The sequence below is a fragment of the Hyaena hyaena genome, unplaced genomic scaffold, assembly GCF_003009895.1.
Source record: "Hyaena hyaena isolate Hyena2069 unplaced genomic scaffold, ASM300989v1 scaffold_63, whole genome shotgun sequence".
NCBI classification, from domain to species: Eukaryota; Metazoa; Chordata; class Mammalia; order Carnivora; family Hyaenidae; genus Hyaena; species Hyaena hyaena.
In genome coordinates this window covers 883,454-910,190 of record NW_024080695.1, presented here as the reverse complement: position 1 = coordinate 910,190, position 26,737 = coordinate 883,454, and the positions used below count along the sequence as shown (strand labels likewise).

General features: G+C 62.5%; 1 protein-coding gene and 1 non-coding gene across 2 annotated transcripts; both read right to left on the bottom strand.

Moving 5' to 3' along the window:
• Positions 1-1,422: 1,422 nt before the first annotated feature.
• On the bottom strand, positions 1,423-26,616 carry SH3BP2 (SH3 domain binding protein 2). The gene is made up of 13 exons (XM_039232106.1): positions 26,424-26,616; positions 24,622-24,734; positions 11,940-12,079; positions 10,655-10,757; positions 9,588-9,705; positions 9,227-9,297; positions 8,135-8,223; positions 7,767-7,835; positions 5,761-6,409; positions 4,343-4,454; positions 4,047-4,102; positions 3,361-3,715; positions 1,423-2,042 (listed from the first exon to the last, which is right to left on the bottom strand). The coding sequence occupies exons 1-13, from the start codon at positions 26,574-26,576 to the stop codon at positions 1,905-1,907; spliced, it is 2,166 nt and encodes a 721-aa protein (XP_039088037.1). The 5' UTR covers positions 26,577-26,616; the 3' UTR covers positions 1,423-1,904.
• Positions 23,156-23,240, bottom strand: TRNAE-UUC. The gene has a single exon. It is a non-coding gene; the product is annotated as a tRNA-Glu (tRNA).
• Positions 26,617-26,737: the final 121 nt, after the last annotated feature.

Here is a 26,737-nt window from a genome sequence, read left to right as displayed (position 1 = left end):
GGAGCCCGTCCCCAGCAGGCGTAGGGCCCAGGAGAGGTAAAGCCAGCCCAGTCCCTGGGGTGGGCCTCGGGCGGGGACGGGCCTCATTCGTCCAAGTGAGCAGAGGACCTATCGCCAGGCTCTGGGCCCCAGAGCCCCCCAGACTTTCCATCAGGGGTCTTTAAGTACGTTGAGGCATCCCGCACCCTGCAGTGGGGACATGTGGCCACAGGTCCGCAGGAAACGCCAAGGCGTCCCGCGCCCCACAGCGGGGACACGTGGTCCCGCACCCTGCAGCGCATCACCCACAGGGCAATTCCAGGCACAGACTGCAAACAGCTCTTCTGCTCCATGCCCCACGGAACCGTTTTTCCAGGAAGGGGGGCCGCAGCCACGGTGGGGATGGTGGGCCTCGTGGGCCTCCCCACACGAGTGCTGAGAGGGGCAAGAGTCGCAGCCGAAGGGACTGCCCCTTCCCAGGCGGGAGGTGGCCTGCACGGACGGTGCCTGTGCTGTCCCCTCCCTGGCAGGCTTCAGGGGAAGCAGCTACACAGCCAGAGTCGCACATAGACAGTGTCCCTAGAAGGCACCTCTCAGTAACCTGGGGCTGCAGGTTCTGACAGCCAGCCTCCCCACCCCTCCCCCACAGCCAGCCTCCCCACCCCCAAAACATGCCCGGGGCACATGGCGGGAAGTCCAAGCAAAGCGGATGATTAATCCCTGGCCTGGCGTGAGTGCTGTGCTGGGTTTGGATCTCACACAGCAAACTTCTTTCCCAACATAAGGTGCAGAGAAGATCTGACGACCCTGGGGTCCCTCCCTGCCAGCCCCGACCCTAAGTAGGGTCTGTTTCCACACCACACACAAAGCCAGCCTGGATGGCCATGCGGGGGAGCACCTGTGGGATTCCATAGCAGGAAGGGAGGGGGAGGGAGGGCTGGACTTGAGCTGGGTGTTGCATCTGGGAACCACCATCTCCACCCACTCAGCCGACTCAGGGCCCACTCTTCCCGCCCCCCTGTAGCCATCACTTCCTCCAAGAAGTCTTCCTGGAGCCCTCAGTGGGGTTCTAGCTCCCCACCCGGGCACATCCCCCTGCCCTGGCCCGTGTGCGCTCAGCTGTCTCCCAGTGACCGTCTGTTAATCCTGCAAATGACCCGCCTGTACATGTGGGCACCTTTTAGCTCTGCAGTCCCATTGCCTTGCCCCTGACCTGTGGCACTTCAGAGTACAGGCTCTGAATCCAGCCCGTCCAAGGTCAGGTCCTGCTCTGTTACCGGCTATGCACCCAGAGCAAGTCATCGAGGGGCCTCAGCCCCGGAAGACAAGCACCCCTTAGGCGTCCCGGAAGCTGGGCTGCTGCAGCCCGCACTTGGATGTGGGTGCGGGCATTCAGTGAGGCTGGTCACCCCCTCCTTTCCAACGAAGCCCCAGCCACGGACGCAAAGGCCATGTGTGCTTTATTGTATATCAACGGCCCATCCTGGAGCCTGCGTCTTAGCGTTCCTGGGGGTGTCGGTCCTGGGGGGCCAGCCCCTGCCCCAACCCCAAGTGCCCCAGCCCTGCCCAGCTCCCAACCCAGTACCCGGTCAGTGTGCTGGGGGAGCGGGGAGGGGTGGGGGTGACCGGAATTCTTGTCCACAAAGCCCAGGCGGGGCTCGGTCCTGGGGCCCTGGGCTCCTGGGAGGTGGGACAGGGCGGGCTGCGAGGGACAGGAAAGCCCCCCTATCCTCTGGAGCCCGGAGCTTGGCCAGCCCCGGGGACCCAGCCTGCTGAGTGGGGCCTGGCCCGGCAGATTCCACAAGGCCCTGGATCAGAGCACGTGCTCACTCCAGCTCATGCTCCCGGGAGAGCCCAGCTCGACTGCAGGACCCGGGGTCACCGCCCCAGCAGGTGTCTCTGCCGGGCAGCAGGGGTGACAGGGGTCACCTGGGCCTCGTGTAGCCGTAGGGGCGCTGCAGCCGCAGGCTCTGGTGGCTGGGCAGCACGTGGGTATGGTAGTGTTCCACGAGGCTGCCCACGCTCACAAACAGGAGCTCGCCCTCCAGGTAGAACTTGGAGTCCTGGGAAGGGGAGGGAGGCCAGGGTCAGGGGGGCCGAGTCCCGGGAAGGGGAGGGAGGGCAGGGTCAGGGGGGNATTTATAATCATATCTCTCGCTGAAGGCAATTTTCCTTCAGTTTCCTAACTGGGTTATCTATGTCTGTTCTGAATTTTAAGAGACGTAAATCTCCCACTTTTATGACAATATTTGATATATTTGTTTTACCTCAAAAATGTTAAACATACCTCTTAAGCTCACACATGTACATTAATAATATGACGCTACATTAATAATATGACGCTAGTAATAGTTAACTTTGATGTACCCTAGGTGTCAGATATAAACACTGTACTCACAGTGGTAACTCACTATATAATTCTCCAAGGCTCTGTGAAGGAAGTAGTTTTTAGTTATCACGGATGACGAAACTGACGCAGAGAGAGGAGGGCTCAAGTTGCCCAACTCTGAAAATCTGATAAAGGATGAAATAAGAATCCACTAATCTCACCCCTTATGCTATAACATACCCACAGCTTTAATTTAATAATATTAATGATGATGATAATGGATTCCCTAACTGGAATACACACACAGGAGATAGAAGAAAGCAACAGGCGATAATATGATATGTATTTTCACTAACGACAGAAGGAAGTAGTCCGGAGCTCTGGTGGGTGAGCTGTTTGTGTCAGTGACTCAAACGTCATGAGTAATGTTGGAATTTTTCTGAAATTGTTAACAACTCTTGGTACATTTCCAAACAAGTAAATGATAATTTTCCCTCTAATTACTTGGCAGCTGGATTCCTGGAAAATTCAGAGCCTATTAAAACTGTGTGTGGGGGAGTGGTGGGGAGGGAAGAATACTCTTTGAGTTTAGATATAAAATGGAGTTAAGTTCTAGATCGATAGTTATTGAGAGCTTGTTCTTTTCTTTTTCTTTTATTTTTTTTTAAATATTTTTTTTTATTATTTATTTCTAGGAGAGAGAGAGCGTGAGCAGGGGAGGGTCAGAGAGAGAGGGAGTCACAGACTGAAACAGGCTCCAGGCTCTGAGCTGGCAGTCAGCACAGAGCCCGATGCGGGGCTCGAACCCACGAACCGCGAGATCATGACCTGAGCCAAAGTCGGATGCTTAACCGACTAAGCCACCCAGGCGTCCCAAGGGTCCAACTCTTGATTTAGGCTCAGGTCATGATCTGGTGGTTCATAAGATGGAGCCCCACCTCAGGCTCTAGGCTGACGGGGGGAGCCTGCTTGGGATTCTCTCTCTCCTCTCCCTGGCCCTTCCTTGCTCGGAGCATGTTCTTTCTCTCTCTCTCTCAAAAAAAGTAAACAACAAAAAACAACCCAGCCCCATAGAGTTCCGGGCCCCCCAGCACTCCCAGCTTGCAGCCGGTATTCAGGTCCTGAGAACAGATGGGGGAGGGGCTGTCGGGCAGAGACCCCAAGGACAGAGCTGGTTGAGATGCGAAATAAGAGGCTGCGCGGGGAGGTGACGTACGTGCCGTAAAGCGTGCCGTCAGCCCCGGAGTGTGCAGAGCCAGAAGGCCCCACGCCGCGGCAGTCCCCAGGGGGCCTTTGCTCAGCAGGGTGACTGTCAGGGCACCTACCTTCCCCGACTTGGTGGAAGAGTTACGGATGCAGTAGAGTCCATCCTGGGGCTCTCCCTGGGGGCTTGTGGCTTTGAACAGCCTAAAAGAACACAGCGACATCAGCACCCCACCCGCAGACAACCTCTCGGGGGCCCTCCAGCCCCACTCCTCGGGGCGGGTTTTGTCTTCTTGCTATTCTGCAGCACAGGGCCCGAGAGCAGTGGGTGCTGTGCAGGGCTTAGGGCCCTGCCCAGGGTGATGGCAGCACTGGGACTGAGCTGATGGCATCGCTGTTTGGCTGGCCTCCGCACTCTGCTCAGGGCCACGCACCTGCATAGCGACTGCCCAGCACCAAAGCGGGTTATGGGGGACAGAAAGGCAAAAGCGTCTGCAAAAGCAGGGATTAGGAGAAAGAAGGGTTTTGTACTGACCTTTCCACCTCGCAGGATTCCGTGGTATTGACAAAGACGGAGTTGGGCAAGGGCACCTGGAGAGAGGCCAACGGCAGTCGGGGTCAGGGTCTGAGCCAGCCCTCCCCCGGCCCCCTGCCCCCTGCGGGCTGCCAGCCTTGTGCCCAGATCTGGGGCTGTGCCCACGCTCACGTTCCCAGCAACTTCAGTGTCCTGGGGGCCCGTCCCTGGAGGTGGCCGGGGAGAGGCCACCCGGCCCGCAGCCCGCCCACGGCCGCCTGCCCAGTGCCAGGATCCGGGGCTCCCCATGGCCTCACCTTCTCGTAGTCATCGTCAGAGCCCTCTGCACCCGTGTCCTCAGGCTTCGAGGGTTGTCGGGGCTTCTCAAAGGAGAAGCTCCGGAAACTCTGCCCGTCAGGGGGTGACCGCCTTGGGAGGGGAGCAAGCAGAGGAAGGGACATCAGTGTCACACCCCTGCACGCCACCCCCACATGCCCCGGGGCTGCAGCCCAGGAGCTGAGCCAGGCCTGTGTTGGCTGCAACACGGGAACAGGCTGGTGACGGGGGCCGCCGACGCTGCCAACGCCACCGGCCAGAGTGTCCCGGAGGCCTGAACTCTGGCGTTGGGGTCACACCGCAGACACGTACTCTGGGCGCCGTGGGAGAAGGCCCCGGGCCGGGGTCTCAGCACCAGCTCTGCAGCTAACCAGCTTGTGACCTTGGCCAAGCCAGGTCCCTCCCAAAGCCACAGAGAATGGATGCATGTGAATGCGTGGAGGCCGCGACAGAGCCCACACGCGCAGCCAGGTGGTCCGAAGCCTCTCTGGTTTCAGAGAGGACTGAAGGAGGCCACACGGGGCTGGGCTGCTGGGCTGTGGCCCCGGCACGCAGCCCTGTAGCACTTAGCAAACCGACCCGGCCTGCACCACCATGGCCGCTTGGGAAGAGGCTCCTCCCAGGCACCCTACTACGGGCAGCACAACTAAGAGAGTCCAAGGGAGGGGAGAGCCAGGCCAAAGGCGTTCCGGGAACGAGCACGGGGTCAGCATGCCCACACGAGGCTCCTCCCTGTGGCTCCCAGAGCCTTCGCTCTTCAGGGCCCCGGACATCCTTGAGCACAGGCTGCTGGTACGAATGGCCCTGCAATGGCCCTGCGGGAGCAGGGGACACCCATCCCCTGATGCAGCCCAGCAATAAAAAAGAAAGTGCTTCAGGCGGACCTCAGGATGAGTCACCAACATACTCCACATTCTGGCAAGTTCCCAAGCAGGGAGAGCACAAAGGCAGCCTTGGTGGCTCAAGAGCCCCAGGCCGGGCTGGAAGAACAGCTGTGGCGGGAGGGCCCGGCCCAGCTCCCACCCCTCCCACCTACCCCAGGCCGGGCAGCCCTGCAGGCCTCTCCCTTAACCCCTGCAGGCTCCTCGGACAGCCCAGCACGGGACGTGGGAAGCCAGTTTCCCCGAAGACCCTCCTTGCCCACTGCTCCCCCGGCACCCACAGGCTCCAAGCCCACCGCCCACTGGACAGGACATGCCTCCAGGGCGAGGTGGGTCAGGTGCAGAGACGACTGCTCCACAGACCCAGGCCGGGGCTGTCCAGGAGCCTTCCCCCCTGTGCCAGGGCTGCCGGGGACCTGTCTCGGACAGGGTGCCAGAGGCGGGGTGCCAGGGCACCGGCAGGAGGACCCATCAGGTTGGGGAGGCCCCCCAGGGGCACGAGGGCCAAGTGAACTCACTGGAGGTTGGGGAGGGGGGGCTTCTCTGGCCTGGGCAGGACGGCGGGCCGGCCGGCGGCCTCGGGCATGGGCAGCTTCAGCACAGGGGGCCTGGGGGCCACGGGGGGCACAAAGAGTCCGGGCCTGGCCGCCTCCCTTGGGGGGGCCTCTTCAGCCGTCTTCAAGAGCTTGGGCTTGTTGGCCGGCACCGGGGGCGGCTCGGGCGTGGGTGGCCCCCGGGGGGACAGATGGAAGGACTTGAGCTTGTCACAGTTCCTGGAGGAGGCAGCGGCCACGCCGGCGGAGCTGGAGGCAGAGCCAGCCCCGTGGCTGGGGACCCGGGGCTCCGGGCTGGGGCTCTCACGGAAGCAAGGGGGTTTCCGGAGGCTGGGCCCGGTTGGCAGGCTGCCCAGCGGGGGGTCGCTCATCCTCCGGGAGGCAGGGGGCACCCTGAGGCCAGGCTCGGGCCGTCTCGGGCCCAGCAGGTCCCTCTTGGAGTCCTCAGGGGCCAGGCCAGCATCCGGGAGGCCACGCTTTGGGGGCGGCGGTGGCAGCAGAGGGCTTGGGCCCTTGGAGGCAAACGAGTGGGCACGGGGCACGTCGGAGAAGGCTGGCTTCCTGGGCGTGGGCACAGGAGGCGGGGGGTAGGCCGGCGGGTGGGTCAGAGTGTCTGCAGAGCAACGAGACCCAGTCGGTGAGCAAGGGTGGCTGCTGGCCGCTGGACCAACACCACCCACCACCCGCACGGCCCGGCCTGCCTCACCCACCCCCCCGGAAGCAGCCCGACAGAGGCCTAGATGTCACATCAGGAGCCATCAGGTCCCAGAAGCGGAAGCAGAGAGAAGAGGCAAGGCGGACTCCTAGGACCTGACGTCAGCCAGGGGAGGCTCTAACTCCCCCCACGGAGGTGCAGGCTGGAGGGGAGGGCTGTGTGTGTGCGCGCTACGAGACGCCTTGTGGGCACGGGTCTGGGGCTCAGAGACGTGCTGGATGGAGATGCCAGAGTCAGCAGGCTGTGACACGGCTGTCTCGCGGTGCGAGACTGGTGGGAGAGGAAGGAGCCAGGCCTGAGCCCCAGGGCGGCCGGGGTCGTGCTGATGGGCATCAGGGGGCCGGTACAGGGCTGACTGAGGCGGGGGATCTAGAGCACAGGGCACCTAGTGCCGAGCGAGGCGGCTGAGGAGCAGGGGCCTGGCACCAGGCTGGGCTCCACTCACAGGTGCTGAGGGCTGCATCTGGGGACGGGGAAGTCGCTGGAACCCTAGTAAGAAGGTTTTGGGGACAGGGAGGGAAAGCCTGCCTGCAGGGAGCACTCAGAAGGGCGCGTGCAGGCAGGTCTGCAAGAGCACCGGCCCTGAAGGTGCACGGCTGGGGCGAGGCGAGGCCCCGCGTGCTCACCCCCAGCCACGAGTGGCCACAGTTCAGGGGTGGGGCACAGGGACTGGGGATGGAGCCGTGGGCTCTGTGCCAGGAGGCCTGGTGGTGGCCGCAAAGGGAGGGGCCGGTAGGAGGGAAGGGGCTGGACCTGCTTCTCTTGAGAGGGACTCAGGGCTGAGGTGGGCAGAAGACGAGGTCGTTGGAGGAGAGGAGGCAGAGACACAGGGAGGCCGGGGGCTGAGGGTTTGTCCCAAGTCCCCAGGACAGTGGAAGGGATAGTGAGTGACGGGCACAGCCCTCTCCCGTTGGCCCTACGCTTTGCTGTAGCGCATACATGCGATGCCTCGATGCCTCGTACAAGCCTGTCTCTCTTGCCGGGGAGGGGAGGTTGGGTGGGAGTGGGTGGGTAAGTGGCAGGCTGCCTGCCCCGGCCCCGCCCACTCCTCAGTGTCCCTCCTTCCCCGCTCTCAGCCCCTAGGACTGCCCCCAGCTCACTATGTGTAAGTCCCCAACCCCCCATCCCAGGCTAACTGCCGAGGCTGGAGGGTCAGGTGAGCAGAGCCCGCCAGAGTGTACACAACAGGGAAACTGAGGCTCTGCTCCAGGTTCCAGCCCCGCGAGCGTCCCAGGCTCACAAGTCACCCCCCTACCTTCGGGGTCCATGGGCTCAGGGGAGTCGGGCTCCATGTACGAGTCGTCCTCGTCCTCATGCTCATAGTCTGTGAGGCAAACAGAGGGTCAGCCTGAGGGTGGCCCAGGCCCCGCTGCACCCAGGCTGGGGTGGCAGGGAGGTGCCCTCTGAACACCGGCAGCCAAGAGTCAGGGAGGCACAGGGAGAGGACCAGGCGGGCCAGGTGTGAACCCAGGACCCAGGCTGCCTGGGGAAGACAGGCAGACAGATCAAGGACAGCCAGATACGTCTCCGCTCCTTGGCGGCAGCCAGAGAGGAAGGGCTGGTCCTGTCACGGCCAGCGGCCCAGGGTGGGGGCGGAGTGGGGGCTGCAGAGACAGGCCTCACCTTCATTGTCCGTGGGGTACGGAGAGAGGCTGATGTCCACAGGCCGCTCGATCGCCCCGTAGAAGCTGTCTGTGTCCGAGCTGGAGTCACTGAAGCATTGGGGAGGGGTGAGCATCGTGCAGGGGGAGTCCTTTGCACCCACACACATGGATACATACGTACAGAGACACACACAGGTGTGAACACATGCACAAACATGACACAGACACACACAGACGTGTACACAGAGCAGGACCTACACATAAACACACAGCGAGAAAAGACGTGGGGGCGCCTGGGGGGCTCAGTCGGTTGAGAGTCCAACTTCAGCTCAGGTCATAACCTCACTGTTCTCGAGTTCGAGCCCCGTGTCGGGCTCTGTGCTGACAGCTGGGAGCCTGGAGCTGCTTCCGATTCTGTCTCCCTCTCTCTGCCCCTCCCCCACTCATGAGTGCACGCTCTCTCTGTCTCTGTCTCTCAAAAATGAATAAACTTAAAAAAAAAAAAAAAAAGACACACAAGAATATGCTCCACACAAGGTGATAAAAACAGGCGCAGGGGCTGGAGGCCACGGGGCCTCCCCTGACCAACCACGGGCTCAGGGCCAGGAGCTCTGGGAGCAGGCAGGCACTTCTGGGACGACCTCAGATGTCCCCAGCCCCCTCTGGGCCTCAGTTTCCTCAGCTCGAAAAGACAGGATGGTCTTTGTTCCTGACCAGAGGGCCCCTGCTGCCTGCTGGGCCACCGAGGTGAGGTCACCGAGACCTGGATGGACCAGCTAGCGCTGGGGGGGGCTCACTCTGGTCTCAGGCCCAAGCACGCCAGGGTGACCGTCAGGGGCCTGGGAAGCCACAGCTCTGAGCTACCATGTGTGCTGGGCCTCTGGGTGGGCAGGTAAAATCACACAGCCCCTGAATGGCACACTCACTTACACACTCCAGGATACACACACACACACACACACACACACACACACAGCCTGGCTGGCTCCTTGAGAAAACTCGTCGAGAAGGGGATTCTGGGCCAGGCCCCCGGCGGCTGGGAGGCAGGCACACACGTGAAGCCCAGCGGCCTTGGTGACACCCTGCCCACGTCCCCCACGCCCAGGCCCACCTGGTGTCCGGGGGCAGCTCCTTCCTCTCGTGGAAGTGGCCGATCTCCCTGCGCAGCAAGGCCATCCAGCCCTGCGGGTGAGGCGGGGTCGCGGTGGGCACGGTGCCGCCCTGGGCCGGGGCCCCTCCCTTGCCCCGCCTGGCCTCACCACCCTGGCCAGCGGCCTTCCTGGGGCTCTGGCCTCGCCTCAGCCCGTTCAGGGCTCTTCCCGACACAGCTTCCGAGAGCGTGGCGCCGGAGCCAGGCCATGGCGCGAGGAGGAAGACCGAGGAGCAGCACCCACCCCACACCTTGCCCCCCACGTCCCCCCAGGGCCGGGAGGGTGGCCCTGCCAGCTCCCCACCCCTGGAGACGGCCTCACCTTGCGCTCGTCTTCAGAGGAGGCGGAGAAGAACCACGTGCGGTGCTTCTTGCTGACATGGACAATCTTGAAGGGGAAGACATTGTTGGACGTCGTCTCCTCCGCTGCCCGCATCACCCTGAGGGCACAGGGCCGGCAGTCAGCGCGTGAGCAGCACAGCCTGGCGGGCCTCGGCACCCGGCACCCAGCACGCCCCCAAGGACACACACAGGGCTCTGGGGTCAGGGAGGTCACCCTGGGAGCAGCAGGCGGGGCTCCAAACCAAGGACACGTCACCCTCGCTGCCCACCTCAGCCCCACCAGGCCCCTGGCCACGGGGGAGCCCATGGGGCCACGCACTCGGGGCAGGTGTGCCCATCTGCACCATCCCCTGGGGTCAGGGTGCACACCCACCGGGCTGAGGGTGGTGTGTCTGGGGAAAGGAAACACCCCGTCAGGAGTCGCGAGGCCCCCGGGCTCTTCCCCTCCTCAGCAGTGCCCGGGCCGGCCTTCAGGCCCAGCACCAAGCTCGTGGCCAGGGCACAAGCCAGGGCCTCGAGTCACTCTCAGTGTCACCGACACCATGGGACCCTTGGGTCCTCAGAAGCAAGGAAGTGGGAGGCATGGTCTAATGCCACAGGGTGCAGGGCCCATGGCATGACACTAGACCCAGAGCCCAGGGGTCACTGTTCACCCCCACTCTGCAGGCCCCCAACACCATAGCGCGGTCCCAGCTGGGGCTACTGGGCTCTCACTTGCCAGCATCCCCATCCAGAAGGCTCTGGCCCAGCACCCACCTGCCCATTAGCAGGGAGGCACTCATTGGACACACCCAGCCCATGGCATGTGTAAGGCAAGGAACTGGCCCAGGCCCGGATTGGGGGGGGGGGGGCCGGCGCCGAAGCCAGGGAGGCCTGAGGGAGACTGTGAGAAGGCCACACAGAGGCTGAGAGGGAGTGAAAGAGGCTGGACACGATCCAGAGGGGTGGGGTGTGAGCATCTCAGGAGAGCTGGAACTTTCCCCGGGCGGGAACCCGGGATAGGCCTGGCCGGGGCTCTGCTAGGGCCGGCGGGCAGCGGGCACCTACCGGTTATAGCCGTTCAGCGAGAAGGCGCCCTGCGGGGAGGCCGACGTGCTGCTCTTGAAGTAGTAGACACACCGCTTGTGGATGATGACAAAGCGCAGGGGCCCTGAGGGCAGGATGGCAAGGGCAGAGGGTGAGCCGGGGTGGGGGGAGGCAGGGGGCTGGGCAGACCCCACTCTGGGGGCCACACCTCCTGCCTTTGAACCCCACTAAATGGAAGGGCAGGAAGCTGGGCTGGCATGCTGCCCCTCCCAAGGAACCCAAATGTAAACAACCCACAGCCATGCTGACCAGCCCCAGGGCAGGGGCAGACCACAACCGACCGGAGAGGCTGGCTCAAAGAAGGGCAAAGCCAGGGCCAGAGGCCATGGCCGCCTCTTTCCGCCCTAGGAAGGAAGGCGGAGTGAGGGTGGGGCAAAGAGGCCCAAAGAGTTTGCCAATAAGAGCCACTGGGGGAGATCCGAACACCAGGCTAGACTGTCAGTCTGAGAACCCCACACTCCTGTCCTGTCCCCACGCAGTCCCTCCCAGGCCTCGGGGCAGATCAGTCACAGCCTCTCCTCGGAGGCTCCCTGCCCAAAGAGCAGAGCAGACCAACTGGAGTCATGCAGAGCCCGACAGCCCAGCCTGGGTACCTCTGTGAGGCAGCTCAGCGCCTGGGAGTCTATGGCAGAGGGCGCGGCTGGAACAAAGTCACGGGGAGCTCACGCCCGGGCAGAGGGACAGCCAAGGCCCTGATGCTCTTTGGCCTTTGATGTCTTGATGACTGGCCATCTCCCAGACCCGGGCTCCCACTCTCTCCCAAAATGCTGTCCAAGGGACCAGAGCTTTGGCCTCAGACAGCTCTGAAGGTCCAGCACACAGCTGGGTCTTGGCAGGTGGGTTCACTGAGGACCGAGTGACCACCAACTCACTGAACACCCAGGGGATGGCGCAAGGCCAGAGCAAGCAGGCCACCAGGGTCCCAGCCCCTGGCTGCTGCCCTGCACCAATGGTCAGCACTACGCACCAAGCGGCCTTCCTATCTCCATTTTGCAGTAGCACCCCAGATCGTCCCACAGTCCTGGGGAATGGGGAGACTGACCTCAGGCCCCCCCCAAGGGGTGCCGGCCACATGGAGGGAAGGCAAACTCTGGACGGCCCACCACCAGAAGCCTCTGAAGGAGGCAGAGGCTCAGAGGCAGATCACCTGCCCACAGACGTCCACCAGGGCAGAGGGTAGCCAGGCTGGGGCTCAGCCCCGTTCCCACATCCTCCCATCATGCTCCCCAGCCCCCAGAGGACTCACATCTGAGCAGCTGCAGCTGGGTGCCACCCTTCTTGTGCAGGTAGCCAGCCTTGGCCACGCCCCCGGGCATGGTCAGCAAGTTCTGGGCACCAATGGCCTTCATGGGGGCCGGCCAGTGCATCTCCTCGGCCGCCATGAAGCTGCAATAAAAAGGGAAGGAAACGGGTCTTAGCCAGGGCTGGGGGACAGATGACGGCACAGCTGGGGGCATGCGGTGGGAGATACTGCCAAGCTGCTGGAGACAGCATGAAGCCTCAAGACAGCAAGGGGTGAGGAAACTTCGGAAAGCCTCAGGTTTCCAGATGGAAGCTGGCCCCTGGTCTATTTGGCCACACACCTGAGCCCCAAAGACCCTGAGACCTGAGTGCGTCCCTTCGCTGTCACTGGTTTATCCGGCACACACCTACTGAATTCAAGTCCCCACGGAAGTGGTGGTACCACTGTGAGTGAATTCAAAAAACCACTGGCCCAGGGGGGCCTGGGTGTCTCACTTGATTAAGCGTCCAACTCTGCTCAGGTTATGACCTCACGTTTCATAATTTCAAGTCCGGTGTTGGGCCCTGTGCTGACAGCACCAAGCCTGCTTGGGATTCTCTCTCTCCTCTCTGCCCCTCCCCTGCTCCTGCTCTCTCTCTCAAAATGAAGAATTAAACATGAATGAAAGGAAGGAAGGAAGAAAGAAAAGGAAAAAAAGAGAAAAGAAAAGAAAAGAAAAAAGAAAAAAGAAAAGAAAAGAAAAAAAAAGAAATCACTGGCTTGGATAAGTCAGGCCTTGGGCCATGACCCCCGCAAACCTGAGTGCTACGTGAACCTATGATGGGGACCGCCAGGGAGGCCTTCCAGATGAGTAGGGCCACAGCCTAACAAAGTTAAGGAGCACAGGGGCTGGGCCAAGCCCTGGGCACCCTCTCCACCATCTCTGACCCTTTAGCAAGGAAGGAGTGAGGGGCATGGCCCCCAAATGCCCCCTCCCCCCGCTCCTGCCTGCCCTTAGCCAGCTTCCGTCCATCCCTTCCTTAAGGCCCTGAGACCAGGAAGCAGGAAAGCAGGTGGTCCAGAGTCCCCAGTTCCCATCTTGGCTTGGCTTTCTGGGGGACCCCTACGCCTCAGTTGCTGGAACTGCAGAATGGAAGCACAGAGTGGGCACAGCTGGCACACAGCACGCCCTTATTGGTAGTGGCCATGATGACCGTCCACCCCGTCTCCCCATCAGCCGGGACATCACTCGGGCAGGGACCACGCAGCGCACAGTCACCAGGGGCAGGCTGACTGCCTCAGGGCTAACTCGGCCCCCAGGACCTGACAATCCAAGCGCCAGCATCGCCCCTCACCCTGGGCCAGCCTCTGTTCACCTGAGCCGTTCTCCCTGAAACATGCCAGGCTCTGGCCTCTGCCTGGAATGACTGACCACTACCCCTTCTCACAGGAAGAACTCCTATCCATCCTTCAAGACCCAGGTCCTGAGTCCCCTCTTCTGTGAGGCACTCAAGGCCCACTCATTCCCACCGGCCACTGGTCCCTCGGGGCAGGCCCCACCCTGCACTGGTTTGCCTGTGCCTGCCCCCACTGACCCCGGTCCCTCCCGGGGCCCTAGTGGAGACGGACTGAACTGGGTGTGCGTCAGTGTCCCACTGAGTCAGAGCGTTAGACCCAGGCCCGACCGCCGGACCCCTGCCACTCCAGCTCCCGCTCCCAAATACACACACAAAGAAAACCACTGCTGCGGGCAAACCGGCACCCCCACCAAGTGTGCGCCTCCCCCAGGCACCGGGCTGCGCCCCCGCCCCCGCCCGGGTCCCTCAGGCTGCCCCCCTCCGGCTCCCTCTGCACAGAACCAACCCCTCCGGCCTGGGTACCGACCACAGCGGAGGCTGGGCACAAAGGCGCGGCCCCCGCGGCCCCCGCGGCCCCGGCCGGAGCCCCGCGCCCCGCCCGCCCGGCCCACGCCCGCCTTTGTTCCCGCAGGAAGCGGGGCTCGGCACTCACGGCGTCCACGCGGCGGGCCGCCTCCCCTGCGCGCAGCGACACGGCCCCGCGCCCGGGCCCCCGGCGCCCGCACCCCGCCCGCCCCAGCCCCAGCCCCGCCGCCCGCGCCCCGCGCCCGCCATGCCGCGCGCCCCGCCGCCGCCGCCGCCACGCCCCCCGCGGCCCCCGGCTCCTCCCCCCGCGGGCGGGGCGGGCGCGGCAGGTGGGGGCCCGGCGCTCGGCGCGGGGCCGCAGGTTGCCCTCCTGCCCGCGCGGGACGGGGGCGCGGGGCGCGAAGCGGGCGTCTACAGTACGGCCCGGGCTCCCGACGCCCGCGAAGCGAAGCAGGCCGCCCGCGTCACCGCGCACACACACGGCCGGGCTCCGGGCTGCTCCTCCCTGAGCCTCCGTCTGCGGGTCTGCAGACGGGGGTGAGGGCCGCCCCGCCTCCGAGGGTTGCGGTGGGCTTGACGCGGGTGTGGCTTGCAGGCTCTGGGGCCCGGCATGGGTCTGTGGGTCCTCTTGCGGCAAGTAGCTTCACCCCTGCACAGCCATGCGCCTCCACCCCTGCATTCCCTGCAGGGGTCAGAGGTCCAGTAGACGTGGGCTCCTCTCCTAGGGGACCCTCAGGCTGGGGGGTGTGATGGCCTGCTGCCCCCCACCCCCGAGCATCTACCTCCTCTGCGCCCCCCCCCCCCACACCCTGCAGAGGAATGGGCCAGCCGGGGCAGAAGGTAGCTCTGACAGCTTGGGCCCTGCGCCCACCCAGCTACACACCGGGCACCACTCCCTGCCTTCCTGGCTGGCCCTCCATGCCCCTCCGCTCCAGCAAGAGGCTCCACCCCATCTGTGTGTCCCCGTCCACAGTGTCCTTACCAATCCCTCCCCTGGCAGCACGCTCAGTCCTCCAGGCCACCACCTCCCCTGCTCCTCTCCACCACCTCTGGGCAGTCCCCACCACCTGGGTCAGTTCCCCTGCTTACAGTACCCCTCATCACCGTCACTCAGCACCCCCACCCACACAAGCCATTCCCATCACCACGGGTTCCAGAGCTCCAGGGCCTTCCAGAACCAGCCCCCATGGGTCTTTCTCAGGGGTCCCTGTGCACTCCACCTCCCACGCACCTGTGCCATCCAGACTCTGCAGTTCCCCAATCCAAGACCCCAAACCACCAAGCACCACCTCCAGGCTGCAGTCTACACTGTTTCCACTGCCTCCACTGAACTAAGTCTGCCCTAAAGAATTGGTTCAAATGAACACCGATCCTTCATTAACTTCTCCCAAAACAGGAGAGGAAGGAACTCACTCTATCAGGCCAGCATTACTCCAACACCAAAGCCAAAGGCACCACAAGAAAACTAGATCCACTTCCCTTATGACTGTAGACGCAGAAACTCCCCCAAAATACAAGCGAATGGCCCTCCGCACCATGTGAAAAGGCTCCGCACCATGCCAGTGGGAGCTATTGCAGGAAGGCAAGCGTAACACTTACAATTCAGTGACTGTAATAAATCTAATTAAATCATATTAATCAAAAGACAGAAAACGCATGGGCATCTCAACACACATAGAAAAAGCACTTGACAAAAATTTGACAATTTTTCATAAGAACAACACTCAACAAACCGGGAATAGGAGAAAACATCCTCAACATGGTAAAGGGTGTTTATGAAAGATCCACAGCCAACATCATCCTCAAGAGTAAAAGACTGAAAGCTTTTTCCTAAGAACAGGGACGAGGCAAAGACGTCTGCTCTTTCCACTTTCACTCAACCTTGTGCGTCAGGTACTAGCCAGTGCAATTACGCAAGAAAAAGTAATAAAAGGCATCCAGATTGGAAATGAAGAAATAATGCTATTCACAATTAGATGGTTATGTATACAGAAAATTCCAAAGAACCCACTAAACAATTATTAGAACTCACAAACGAGCTGGCAGGATAGAAGACCAAAACGCAAAAACCAGCCGTACTTCTATATGCCCGCAACGAACAATCCAAAAACGAGAGTTAGCTCAGGTGTTCGCTCTTTCAGGTCCTCCCTGACCTCTCGGGGTCCTGTGTCTCTCTGTGGCGTTAGCACACGCTGCCCTCCACCTAACGCTGACCACACCGGCTTGTCACTGTGCCCCATCTTCAGCAGCTCAGGCCCAGCACAGAGGGGGCACCCAGGGAGCCCCAAGCCCTGGTGGGGGGTGGGGACTGCAGTTGCGTGGAAGGCACAGAGTGCCAAACTATCCCCCCCCCCCCACCCTGATGTACCGCATCCTCCCGGGCTGAGAGGAGGCGGGCGCGTGTGCGGGGGAGGGGCAGCTACCGTGAGGACGTGCGGAGCCCACCGCCCCCTCCCCCGGCCCCAGGCCTGTGGGGAACTGGAGGGGAGGAGCCAGGGCAGGATGCGGCCGCACTCGGGCCCAGCTCAGTGGCCAGGCAGGCGCAGGCCGTGAGAGCCTCACTCCTGCCGGGCCGCAGCCTCTCTGTGGGCAGGAGGAAGGCTCCCTCAGGCGGCCGCTGACTAACCTGGGTGTGAAGAGCGGGTGGTGACAGAATCTGGTCGTGCTCTACCTTCACCTCCCCGAGGAACGTCCTCGCTGCAGGGACAGGTGCCGACGTCCTCAGCTCCTCTCCAGACGGACTACCCAGGGGGAAACCACCCCGAGGCCCCCAAACCCTCCGACCCCACCTGGGCCCGCCCTGCAGCTGTGGGCCCAGCGCCAGACTGGAGCAGGGAAAGGGAAGGAAATGGTAGCTGAGGGCAAGGGTGGCGATGGGCCATGGTGGCTGTGGCGACCACACAGATTTGGGGGACTTTCAGCCCAGTTCCAAGACTCCAGCTCCCCTGGTGCCCGGGAAAATTGAGGGGAGCTCCCAAGAGACTCCCACATTCCTGGCCAACCCGGCCTCCCCGGCTGCCTCCTCAACGCTTGCGGTGTCGCCCCCTGATGGTTTAACTCCACTCATTCATTCCATGGGCTCATGGGGGTGGGAAGCCTCAGTCCCTTCCTCTGCAGGGGCAGAGGCAGCAGTAGGGGCCCCTCACTGTGCTGCTGGGGGGACCCGCTGAGCCACCCCGGGTGGGAGCTGTCAGGGGCAGTGCTGGAGGCCTGGGTTCAAATCCCACCAGGCCTGATCTCCTCCACTTCCTCTCCTTTACAGTGAGCGCAGCAAGTCCAGTCCTCCGAGCCCCTCGACACTCCTCAGGGCATCTCTCCCTACCGAGGAGGGTGCTGAGGCCCCCCAGGGGGCCTGCCACGCCGGCATTGGCTCTGTGCCCTGCAGCTCAGAGGGCCTCAGAGGATTCTGACACGAAGGTCGCGGCAGGGGGGCCAGCATGGTGGTGGCTGCTGGGCTCCATGAGGCCTTCCCGACGGCCTGTGATCTTGGGAAGGCAGGCACCTCAGTCACACGCCCGGGTCTCCACCCCTGAACTCACTTGACCTTCTCTTACAGGAGAGATTCCTCTAGGCGACTGAGGAGCAGGGATGGGGCAGAGCTGGCGGGTGAAAACCACTCTGGCCTCAGGGAGTTCCAGAAGTATAGGCTCCGGAGCTCCCACCCACCACGGGGCCGTGAGCCCCAGGGGTGTGTGGTCACCACTTGCACAGGCCCACATGTGAGTGCCATGGGCAGTGTGCTGTGAGCCGCACGGCACACACACGGGTCACGGTGTGCACATCGGTATGTGCGCGTGCGTGTGCGCGGTGAGAGCCCGTGCAGGAGAGCCGGGCAGGGGCCCTGGAGGCTGAGCCCTGCAGCCCTCCGTGACGCTTGCAGATTGCCCTGACTGTGGTGAGGGGGCCAGTGCCTCATGTGACCACAGTGTCAGGCGTTCCCGTCAGTGGTGACCACACCAGCCCTGTGTGGGGGCTGCAGGGAAAGGGGAGGCCGGGACTTCCCCCACCCCAGTGAAGAGGAGCCCAGGGGCCTGAATGCATTCATTCACACACACACAGACACGTATGCATGCTCATGTATGTGCGCATATAAATATATGCACACGTACACATTCATTTGCACATGCTCACTCACATTCACTCAGATACACACTCATTCACTCACTTGTAAATAACATACACACACATGCAAGACCCATGTGGTTCCCCCCCCACCCCCCGTGGTTAGAATCATCATCGCCACCCTCCAGCCCCGCACGGGTCCAAGGCCAAGTTCTGCTCAACAGCTCCACAAGTCCCACGGGCTCGGTGCTCTCTTCCCATGTTGCAGACTCAAACGCTGAGGCTGGGAGAAGCATCCTTCTCACCATCAGCCAGGCTCTGTGCTTCTCAAGGATCACCCCACGTCATCATCCCAACACCCCCTGACGCGTGGACCAGCGTCATCCCCACGCCACCGATGAAGACACAGAGGGTCTGAGAGGCTGAGTCACCTGCCCTAAGTTACACATCCAGTAAACGCTGGGGGACTCTCCAGGCACAGCCACTTCCCCAGTGGCAGTGGGCAAGCAGTTCATCACACCTGGCCCCTCCGTTTTCCTCTTTCCCCTTTTTGTTCCCCTCCCCCTTTCTCTTCCCAGAATCTTTCTCCATAAGAGAATCAAAACCAAACACCTCCTGCAGGGGCGGGGAGCAGCCGGCCAGAGGGAAGGGGCAAGACCTGGGCTTCAGGAGGAGAGCCCCCCAGCCCCTTGCTCCATGCCAGGCTCCCAAGCATGCTCCACACACACACACACATGCGCGCGCACACACACACACTCACTCAATGTGTGCGCACACAGGACCCCCCACCTCCCTGCCAGCTGCAGGCTGAGCAGCACACAGTGGGGCAGGGGTGTCCCAGCAGCAGGCTCCCTCTTGGGGCTCCCACTGAGTCCCATCCGGATCAGCAGGGCTCTCTACACAGCCTATCGCCTCTGGGGTCCAGGGCTCAGCCTCCCAGGGCACTTCCACAGGCTCGGGGCCGCGCCACCTCCCACCCCCGGGTCCCGGGGCAGCCGCACTGACCTGAGAGCACTGACCCAGCACATGGTTCTCCTCCTGTCTGTCGATGGCCTGGGGGCAGGTGTCCTGAGGCCCAGGGAGGCCATGTGGCTCAGGGGCCACAGGGCGGAACTGCAGCCCGTGTCCCCCAGGCGGGGAAGGCCCGATGCCCCGGCATTGTCCTGGGCGCTGCCCTGGTGGCTGCGTCCACAGCTCCCTCCTGCTGACAGCCGCCCGCTGCATCTGGGGCCCGTGACCGCCAGGCTTCCTCCCCACCGAGACTTCCTGTTGCCGGGTCCCTGGGCAGCCCCGGCTAGTGAGCACTTCCTGCTTTCTACCCTCCCGGGTCCTAAGGCCCAGAAGGCCCAGGACTGCACCCACCAACGCTGTTAGGCCTGCTGGGTTTTAGCCGACCACTGCCCCCATGTCCTACTGCGGCCACAGACCACAGCTCTCCAGGCCCCGGGGCAAGGCCAGCTTTGTCGCCTGGGAGGAAGCGCCCTGCGGATGCCCCACACTCACTTCCTGTGGCCACCTCTTCATACTTGACTTCTCTCCAGGAACCCACAGAAGCCCCTTCCCAGCCCTGGGATGTCACACTGGGTCCCCTTGGCCCCAGAAGCTCCTTCCCCCCAAGAAGCGGATACTTCCACCCAACACAGGGAGCTCACTACAGCCACCTCTCTGCCCTTTGACACCAAGGGACCAAGGGCCCAGGTTCCCAGCTCGGCCCAGGCGTTTCCCTGCCGTGCTGCCCCCCTCTATCACAGGCTCCCCCACCCGCCCAGCAGGCATGGCCTCTGTGGCAAAGCTGGGCAAGCGGGCTCTTGCCACTGCCTCATCCGGACCCGGGTCCCACTCAGAATGGGGCCCTCCCCTGCCTACATTGCCCACCAAGGTGGGGTTCCTCACCTGCCCAGATCCACAGCCCAAAAGTTGGGGAGCAGGGATTCGAGCCCAGGCTGTTCAGTGCTGAGCCCCTACATCCCCTGGCCCTCCTCTCCTGAGCTTGGGTCTCAAGGTCATACCTCTGCCACGGCATCTGCCGCCCCAGATCTCTGCCAAGGCCCTTGTGCTACCTGGTGACCTATCTGGGGTCACAGACCACCTGCTATCTCTTAGAGGATGGGGAGCTTGACCTCGGTGTCTGAGCCTCCCCAAGCCTAGGCCAGCCTCGGTGCCCTTTAGTGGCCAAGGGCAGACTGTGCTTTTGGCAGAAAGCTGGCCATGACAGACAGACACAGACAGACAGATGGTAGCAAGGGGGAGGGTTAGAGGAGAGTTTCTGTCTCTTCTTCCCCTTTGCAGCCTGCCCGGGGTGGAGAGAGGGCCCCAGAGCAAGCCCACCTCTGTCCTGTGCCAGCTGTGTAGCCTCAATCTATTTAGTACCTCTGAACCTTAGTTTCTTCCTGTGAAATGGGTGCTGAGGGTTGAGATAAAATAGCAGCTGAGGAGCCCCGGGCCATGATCCAGCCAGGACAAGCCAATGGGGCAGTTCTGGGCCAAGGCGGGGGCCTGAGCCTCAAGGGGCTAAGGGGTCAAGAGAAGCTGGCATGCCCAGCAGGCACTAGATCAGGGAGACCTCCAGGGGAGGGGCTGGACCTGACAGCGGGAGGTGGAGTTTGCCAGGCGGGAGGGATGAGGTGAGGAAGTCAAAGACGGGACGGGGGCTCAGGGCAACACCCCAGGGTGGGGAGGAACCCAGGGCCAACAGAGTGACCGAGCGCAGGGAGGCCGGGCCACAGGCGCGGGGCTGAGAAGCTGCCAAGACGAGAAGCGGGAGCCAGCCAGCACTCCCTGGATGTACCCCTTCCTGGACGGACGGAAGGCCTGAGGTCAAGGCAGCAGCCGGAGCCTCCCCTTGTCCTGTGCCCTGAGGGCCCCAGGCACCTACACGCAGCAGAGGCAGGAGTGGCCAGAGGGCCATGACGGGAATGGGATCCCCGTTAGGGTCAGAGCCGCGTCGGCCCCTTCTCCAACCTCCGTCTCCCCCGGAGGTGGGGGTCAGGAGTCCTGGGCTGCTTTGTGCCCTCTGCAGGCCCCTCTTCTCTGGGCCTCAGTTTCTCCATGTGCCCTCCTACCCCCGGAGGCAGCACTCTAGCCTCGCATCGAAGAACACTGCCATTTATATTCCAGAAAGCAGAGGGCTCTCCGATAACGGCAGCTCCGTGGCCTTCCACGGCGTGCTAGGGAGAGCCACGGAAATGACCCCACGCCACATCCCACCAGCAAGACCCCTGTGGTCTCTAGCCTACCCTCCCCCAGCTGCAGCTCCTCCCCCTGCCCCAAGGGCCGGTGCCTCAAAGTGCCAGGCTCGGGGACCAGCCCACCGCGCCAGGGCACTTACCAGGGTGGGTGGGAGCCAGCCGGCGGGGCCAGCAGGAGCCACGGGTCAGCCTGGGAAGAAAGACACACGGAGAGCTTTCACTCTGGGTTCCTGGGGTCTGCAGCCTGCCCAGGAACAAGGCAAACGCCCGGCACAGCGTCACCCCTGCCGCCGGGCACAGAGACGGCCTCACCCGTGTGCTCAGCGCCCACGAAGCTGGTCCCTCATAACCTGCGCTGACCACGAGGACACCGCCGTTCAGAGACGCTGGCGCCAGCCAGGCTGACGGCCGGAGAACGGAGGGGTGAGGAACGGAACCCCAGCCCTGGGTCTCTCGCAGGGCCAGCTCCAGGACCCCCAGCCACAACCCTCCTCCTTTCTCTGAACCCCACGCTTCTCTCCATACTTGAGGCTGGAGACTGCCTTCCAGAGCAGCGCTGCCAGGGGGGTACTGGGCAGGGGGAGCGGGTGATGTAGAGGACAGGGCCCGCCCAGAGTCACCCAGCGTAGTGGACTACATGGGAGGCCCCAAAGAGATACGTCTAAGTCGTAGTCCCCAGGAACTAAGAATGTGATCTTATTTGGAAAAGAGACCTTTATGAGGCGCCTGGGTGGCTCAGTTGGTTGGGTGGCCGACTTTGGCTCAGGTCATGATCTCGCAGTCTGTGGGTTCAAGTCCCACGTCGGGCTCTGTGCTGACAGCTCCCAGAGCCTGGAGCTGCTTCAGATTCTGTGATTCCCTCTCTCTCTCTACCCTCCCGCCCCCCGCTCAAGCTCTGTCTCTCTCTGTCTCAAAAATAAAAATTAAAAAAAGGGGGGACCTTTGCACATATAGTTAGGAAGCTCATCCTGGATTAGCCAGATGGCTCCTAAATTCAATGACAAGTGTCTTTATAAGAGAAAGAAGAGATAGAGGAGAAGATCGCATGAAGACAGAGGCACAGATTGGAGTCACGTGGCCCTAAACCAAAGCAGCCAAGGATTTCTGCAGCCACCAGGAGCTGGAAAAGGCAAGGGAGATGGGATCTTCTCTAGAGCCTCCGGAGGCAGCAAGGCCGTGCGGACACCTGGATTTTGGATTTCTGGCCTCCAGGACTCTGAGAGAGTAAATGGCTGTTGTTTGGGGCGCCTGGGCGTCTCGGTCGGTTAAGTGTCCAAGTTCGGCTCGGGTCATGATCTCGTGGTTCCTGAGTTCACGTCCCACATCGGGCTCTGTGCTGACAGCTCAGAGCCTGGAGCTGCTTCCGATTCTGTGTCTCCCTCTGTCTCTGTCCCTCCCCTGCTTATGCTCTTCTTTCTCTCTCAAAAAATAAATAATAAAACAAACAAAAAAGTCTGTTGTTTTAAGCCCCCAGGGTGTGGTACTGGGTTAGGATCGCCTTAGGAAACTTACACACAGGGACTCTCCAAAGTCCCTTCCCTGGACCAACTTCACTTAAAGCCCGGGCATGTCCTGCAGGGAGAGGTTGATTCTGTGGGCGCCCCCGCCCCCTCCAGGCATCCAGTCGGATGGAGCAAACCTGAGCTGGCCTCCTAGGCTGTGCACAGACTAAGGGCCTGGCCCACCACCTCCTACCCCCTAAGCAGGGGACGGGATGCCTCACCCAGCTTGGATCCACCGCACTTGCTGGGCCCACCTCCTGCCTCTGGTTCGCAGCCCTGGCCAGCCCCTCCCTCGCACGCTGCCACCACGAAGCAGAGGTCAGACTGGGTCCCTGGCCAAGCATATGGGGTCTGTCTCCTGCTTCCTGCCCTGAACCCTTGACTCTGGGCCTACCACACAGGCCCATCAACCATGCCCCGTGCCCAGTACCTGCCAACTAATCTTCTCCAACAAATGTTCCCTCATCCTTTTTTTTTTTTAATGTTTTTTTTTTTTAATTTATTTCTAGGAGAGAGAGAGAGACAGCGTGAGCAGGGGAGGGTCAGAGAGAGAGGGAGTCACAGACTGAAACAGGCTCCAGGCTCTGAGCGGGCAGTCAGCACAGAGCCCGACGCGGGGCTCGAACCCACGAACCTCGAGATCATGACCCGAGCGAAAGTCGGACGCTTAACCGACTAAGCCACCCAGGCGCCCCTGTTCCCTCATCCTTTGAACACAGAACCATCTAGAATCTCACACCCTTCTCTGAAATCTCCTAGTCAGTGGCATAGCCTGACGCACCAGAATGTCACACGGATATCCCCAGCACCCCCCCACTGGCCTGGGTCCTGCTGACTCCCACTGATCCACAGCAGGGCCCAGATGGATGCATGGACAGATGGGTTCAGTCGTGTCTACACGCACGGCTATGCCCCTCACGTGGCCATAACCAGCACTCGCTTCGGCCATCCCTCAGAGCCAGAGCGTACTTAGAGTTACTCTGACCCTAAATAAGAACCCATGTCCAGTGTGGCCGCCGCCAAGGTCCATCTCCTTGGTGAGATGAGGGGTAGTTGGACAATGAGCAGGTGTCCAAGACTGCTAACTGCAAAACAGAGATGAAGTGGACACACTGGAGCCCGCCAGTGTCCCCAGAAAGACAGCGGCACACTGGGACCAAGAAGGCCCCCAAAGTCTCGGGGTAGAGGCAGGAAGGGCCCAGCCACTCCTGTGTCCAAGGGCAGAAGAAATTAAGAGAAGTGCAGAAAGAGGCCCACATGCATGGCTGCCCCCCTGGGGCCTGGGCTTCTGGGCCAGGATGGGGTGGGGGCGGGGCTTCTACTATGAGACACTTGACCCTCCAGCTCTGTCCCCAGAGAAGACTCTAGAGGCTCATGCATCCCTGGAGCTTCCCCCCCCCCCCCAACCGGTCTGGTGTCTCTGCCTCTGGCAAACATTCCCAAGCATGGCAGCGGGCTGAGCAGAGCTGGGCGCCCTCAGGGGGTCAGGGGTGCCCCCAGGCTCATGCCCAGGACAGAGCTCTCTCCAGCAGAGCCCCCGAAAGGGCCGGGCTCCCCAGGAGGGAGCTGGGGCCTGGCCAGGAAGGAGCAGCACGCAGGCAGGAGGGAGGATGGCGGGAGCTCCGGGCCAAGGTCCCTGAGCGAGGGACGAGGTGGCCGGTGGGCTGTGGTGAGGGGCAGGCCGGGTCTGGGGCGAGCCACACTGGCATCGTCACTGGCCTGAGCCACTCTCCTGCCTCAAACCGCGAGCCAGCAGAGGTGCTCAGGATTCACGCTTCGGTTCATCACAACAGGGACAAGCCTGCGCCCTTTAACTGCTTGAGAAGTAACGTTCCAGAGCGCTGATGTGTGCCCCGAGCTCCCGGCCCGTGCCCATGGGGGCGGCCTGCCTCTCGTCAGCCTTGCCCCAAAGAGCGACCCCCAAAAGGGACGCTCAGTGCCACCTGCCCGTGGCTGCCTCCTTGGTAAGCAGGGACAGCACGGTGGCTACTGCACAGGCTTCCTTGGGGACAGGCCTGGCTCCGTCCCCTCTCCTAAACTTGTGGTCCGCTCTGTGCCTCAGCTTCCTCACCTGGAGAATGGGGCTGACACTTGCGGTGTGGGGCTGTCCCGTGGACCGTCTGGCACGGCTGGTGGGCAGGGGTGCTCCAGGGGCACCGGGTCGCTGGGGTTCCGTCGGCAACGCTGTCAGCACGGCCATGTTGGAAAGGGGGATCGTGTGCTCAAACCACCTGCGCAAAGCTGGGCAGCACCTTCCCTTCCTGCCCCGGGGGCTCTGACCCTTGACCACGCCAGTCTCCCTGGCCACCGCTGGCCCCATTCCCATCGTGCTGGGAACTGCACCCGGAGGTGACCCCCCCGACCTCCAACTACATGCAGGGGCCCTCTCCCAGCTCCTTAAGAGTCAGCCTTCCCCTCCCATCCCACACCTCAGCATTTCCGTCCCTCTGGGGGCGGCCGGCCCCTCCCTCAACATCAGCCACAGAGGACGGTCACTCCTCATGTCCACCTCCTGCGATGTGTCCAGCACGAAGCAGGCACTGCAGCCCCTCCCTGGCCAGCCGGGTGCCCCTCCCTCCCCCTGGCGCCCAGCCCAGGATGCTCATTTGCTGAATCGAACCATTCGCCTTGCCTCGAGCACCCCCACTTCTCCCTGGGGGCCTCTGGCCGCAAGACATATGCCCAGAACAGGGGCTTTGGCGCCCACCAAGCAGGGCCTGACCCCCTCCCCAGGGTGGCTTCTCCCAGCCTGTGTCCTCGTCCCCAACGTGAGGCTGGCAACAGTCACTGACGGGGCAGACGTGGGGCCAGACAGGCACCCTCACCCCCAGCAGCACCTGGTGAGCCGGGCCCGAGGCTGACCACGCCGCCCAGCACCGCTGCTGACCCGTCAGGGGTCAAGGGAACGTGGGAGACAAGAGATCTGTGTTTTCGTCGGGATGCCCAGAAACAGACACACCATCTCCTCTGAGGTCGGAGGTGAGTTGAACCCTGGCCGGATGAGGGACCCACAGAGAGCAAGACTTACCCAGATCCAGCCTGCTCCCCTCCGGCCTTCCCAGGCCACGCCACGTTGGCTCCCTCAGCACACGCTCACTGAGCACCCATCCTATTGGGCAGCGGAAGGCTCCAGAAGGCCGGTCTGGTGCTGGGTGCGAGGCCTGCCTCTCCAGCAGAGGGCCTGGTTCCTGCCACCGGCCTCCTCAGGAACAGAGGCTACCATCCACCAGACCCTCCTGGGGACCCGTGTCACACGTACATCCCATGGGGACAAACTCCCCACTTGCTGAGGCCAAGGCAGGGGGTCATGAAGGCTGGGATGCTTTCCTTCCTGTAGTCCCCTCTTGCTACAGAAGGCCAAGCCAGGGCCAGGGCAGGAGCCTGCGTGTCCACCCAGCACCAGTGCGCCAGCCCCCGGGCCTATGCAGTCCCCAGCCACTCACAGGTAAGCAGCCCGCTGCTGTCCCAGTGAGGAAAGGAGGCGCAGCAGGCCGCAGGACAGCCATCCAGCTGGCACCGCCCAGGGCACCCAGAGCCCAGAGCCACCTCGCCCACCCGCCCTGTCTGCCATTTCCTGCTGAGGCGCCTTCAAGAGGGGCGAAGGGAGGGGAGGGCTCCACAATGGCTCCCACCTGGGCAGAAAACACAGCAGCCCAGGGGCCAACGGGAGGCGGGCTCTGGGCAGGGGGCTGCAGCACGCGGGGCGGGACAGACCGTGCGGCGTGCTGCCGCCTGCCACCCTGTCCGCATGGGCTCAGGGTTTGCTTGTTTCAAACTCACGTCCAAAGCCCAGGGACAGCCCCGTCGGGAGACATTCAGCTTGAGCCTGGCTCACCGCTGTCAGTTCCTGCGGGGGGCGGGGGGGGTGCTCACCCCAGAACAAGGTCTGGCAAGAAGCAGAGGCCGAAGCCTCAGAGTCTCCGGCGGTGACTTGGCTGTCCTGAGAGCTGGCAGGCTCCGGCGGGTGAGGACCACGGAGGCCAGGCGCTCCGGGCAGCAGTCAAATGAAGTGAAGGAGCGAGACATCCCAGGAGCGGTATCTCCGTCAGATAGGGGGGCCCCTACAGAGCCACAGCCGAACCCCACTGGGTAGCTAAGAAAACTGCGAGCAGGAAGTGTTGTCCACCACTGGGCCAGGCTGGGCTGGGGGGGGGAGGGGAGTCCTTGTCTCTCCCTCACAGAGCCTT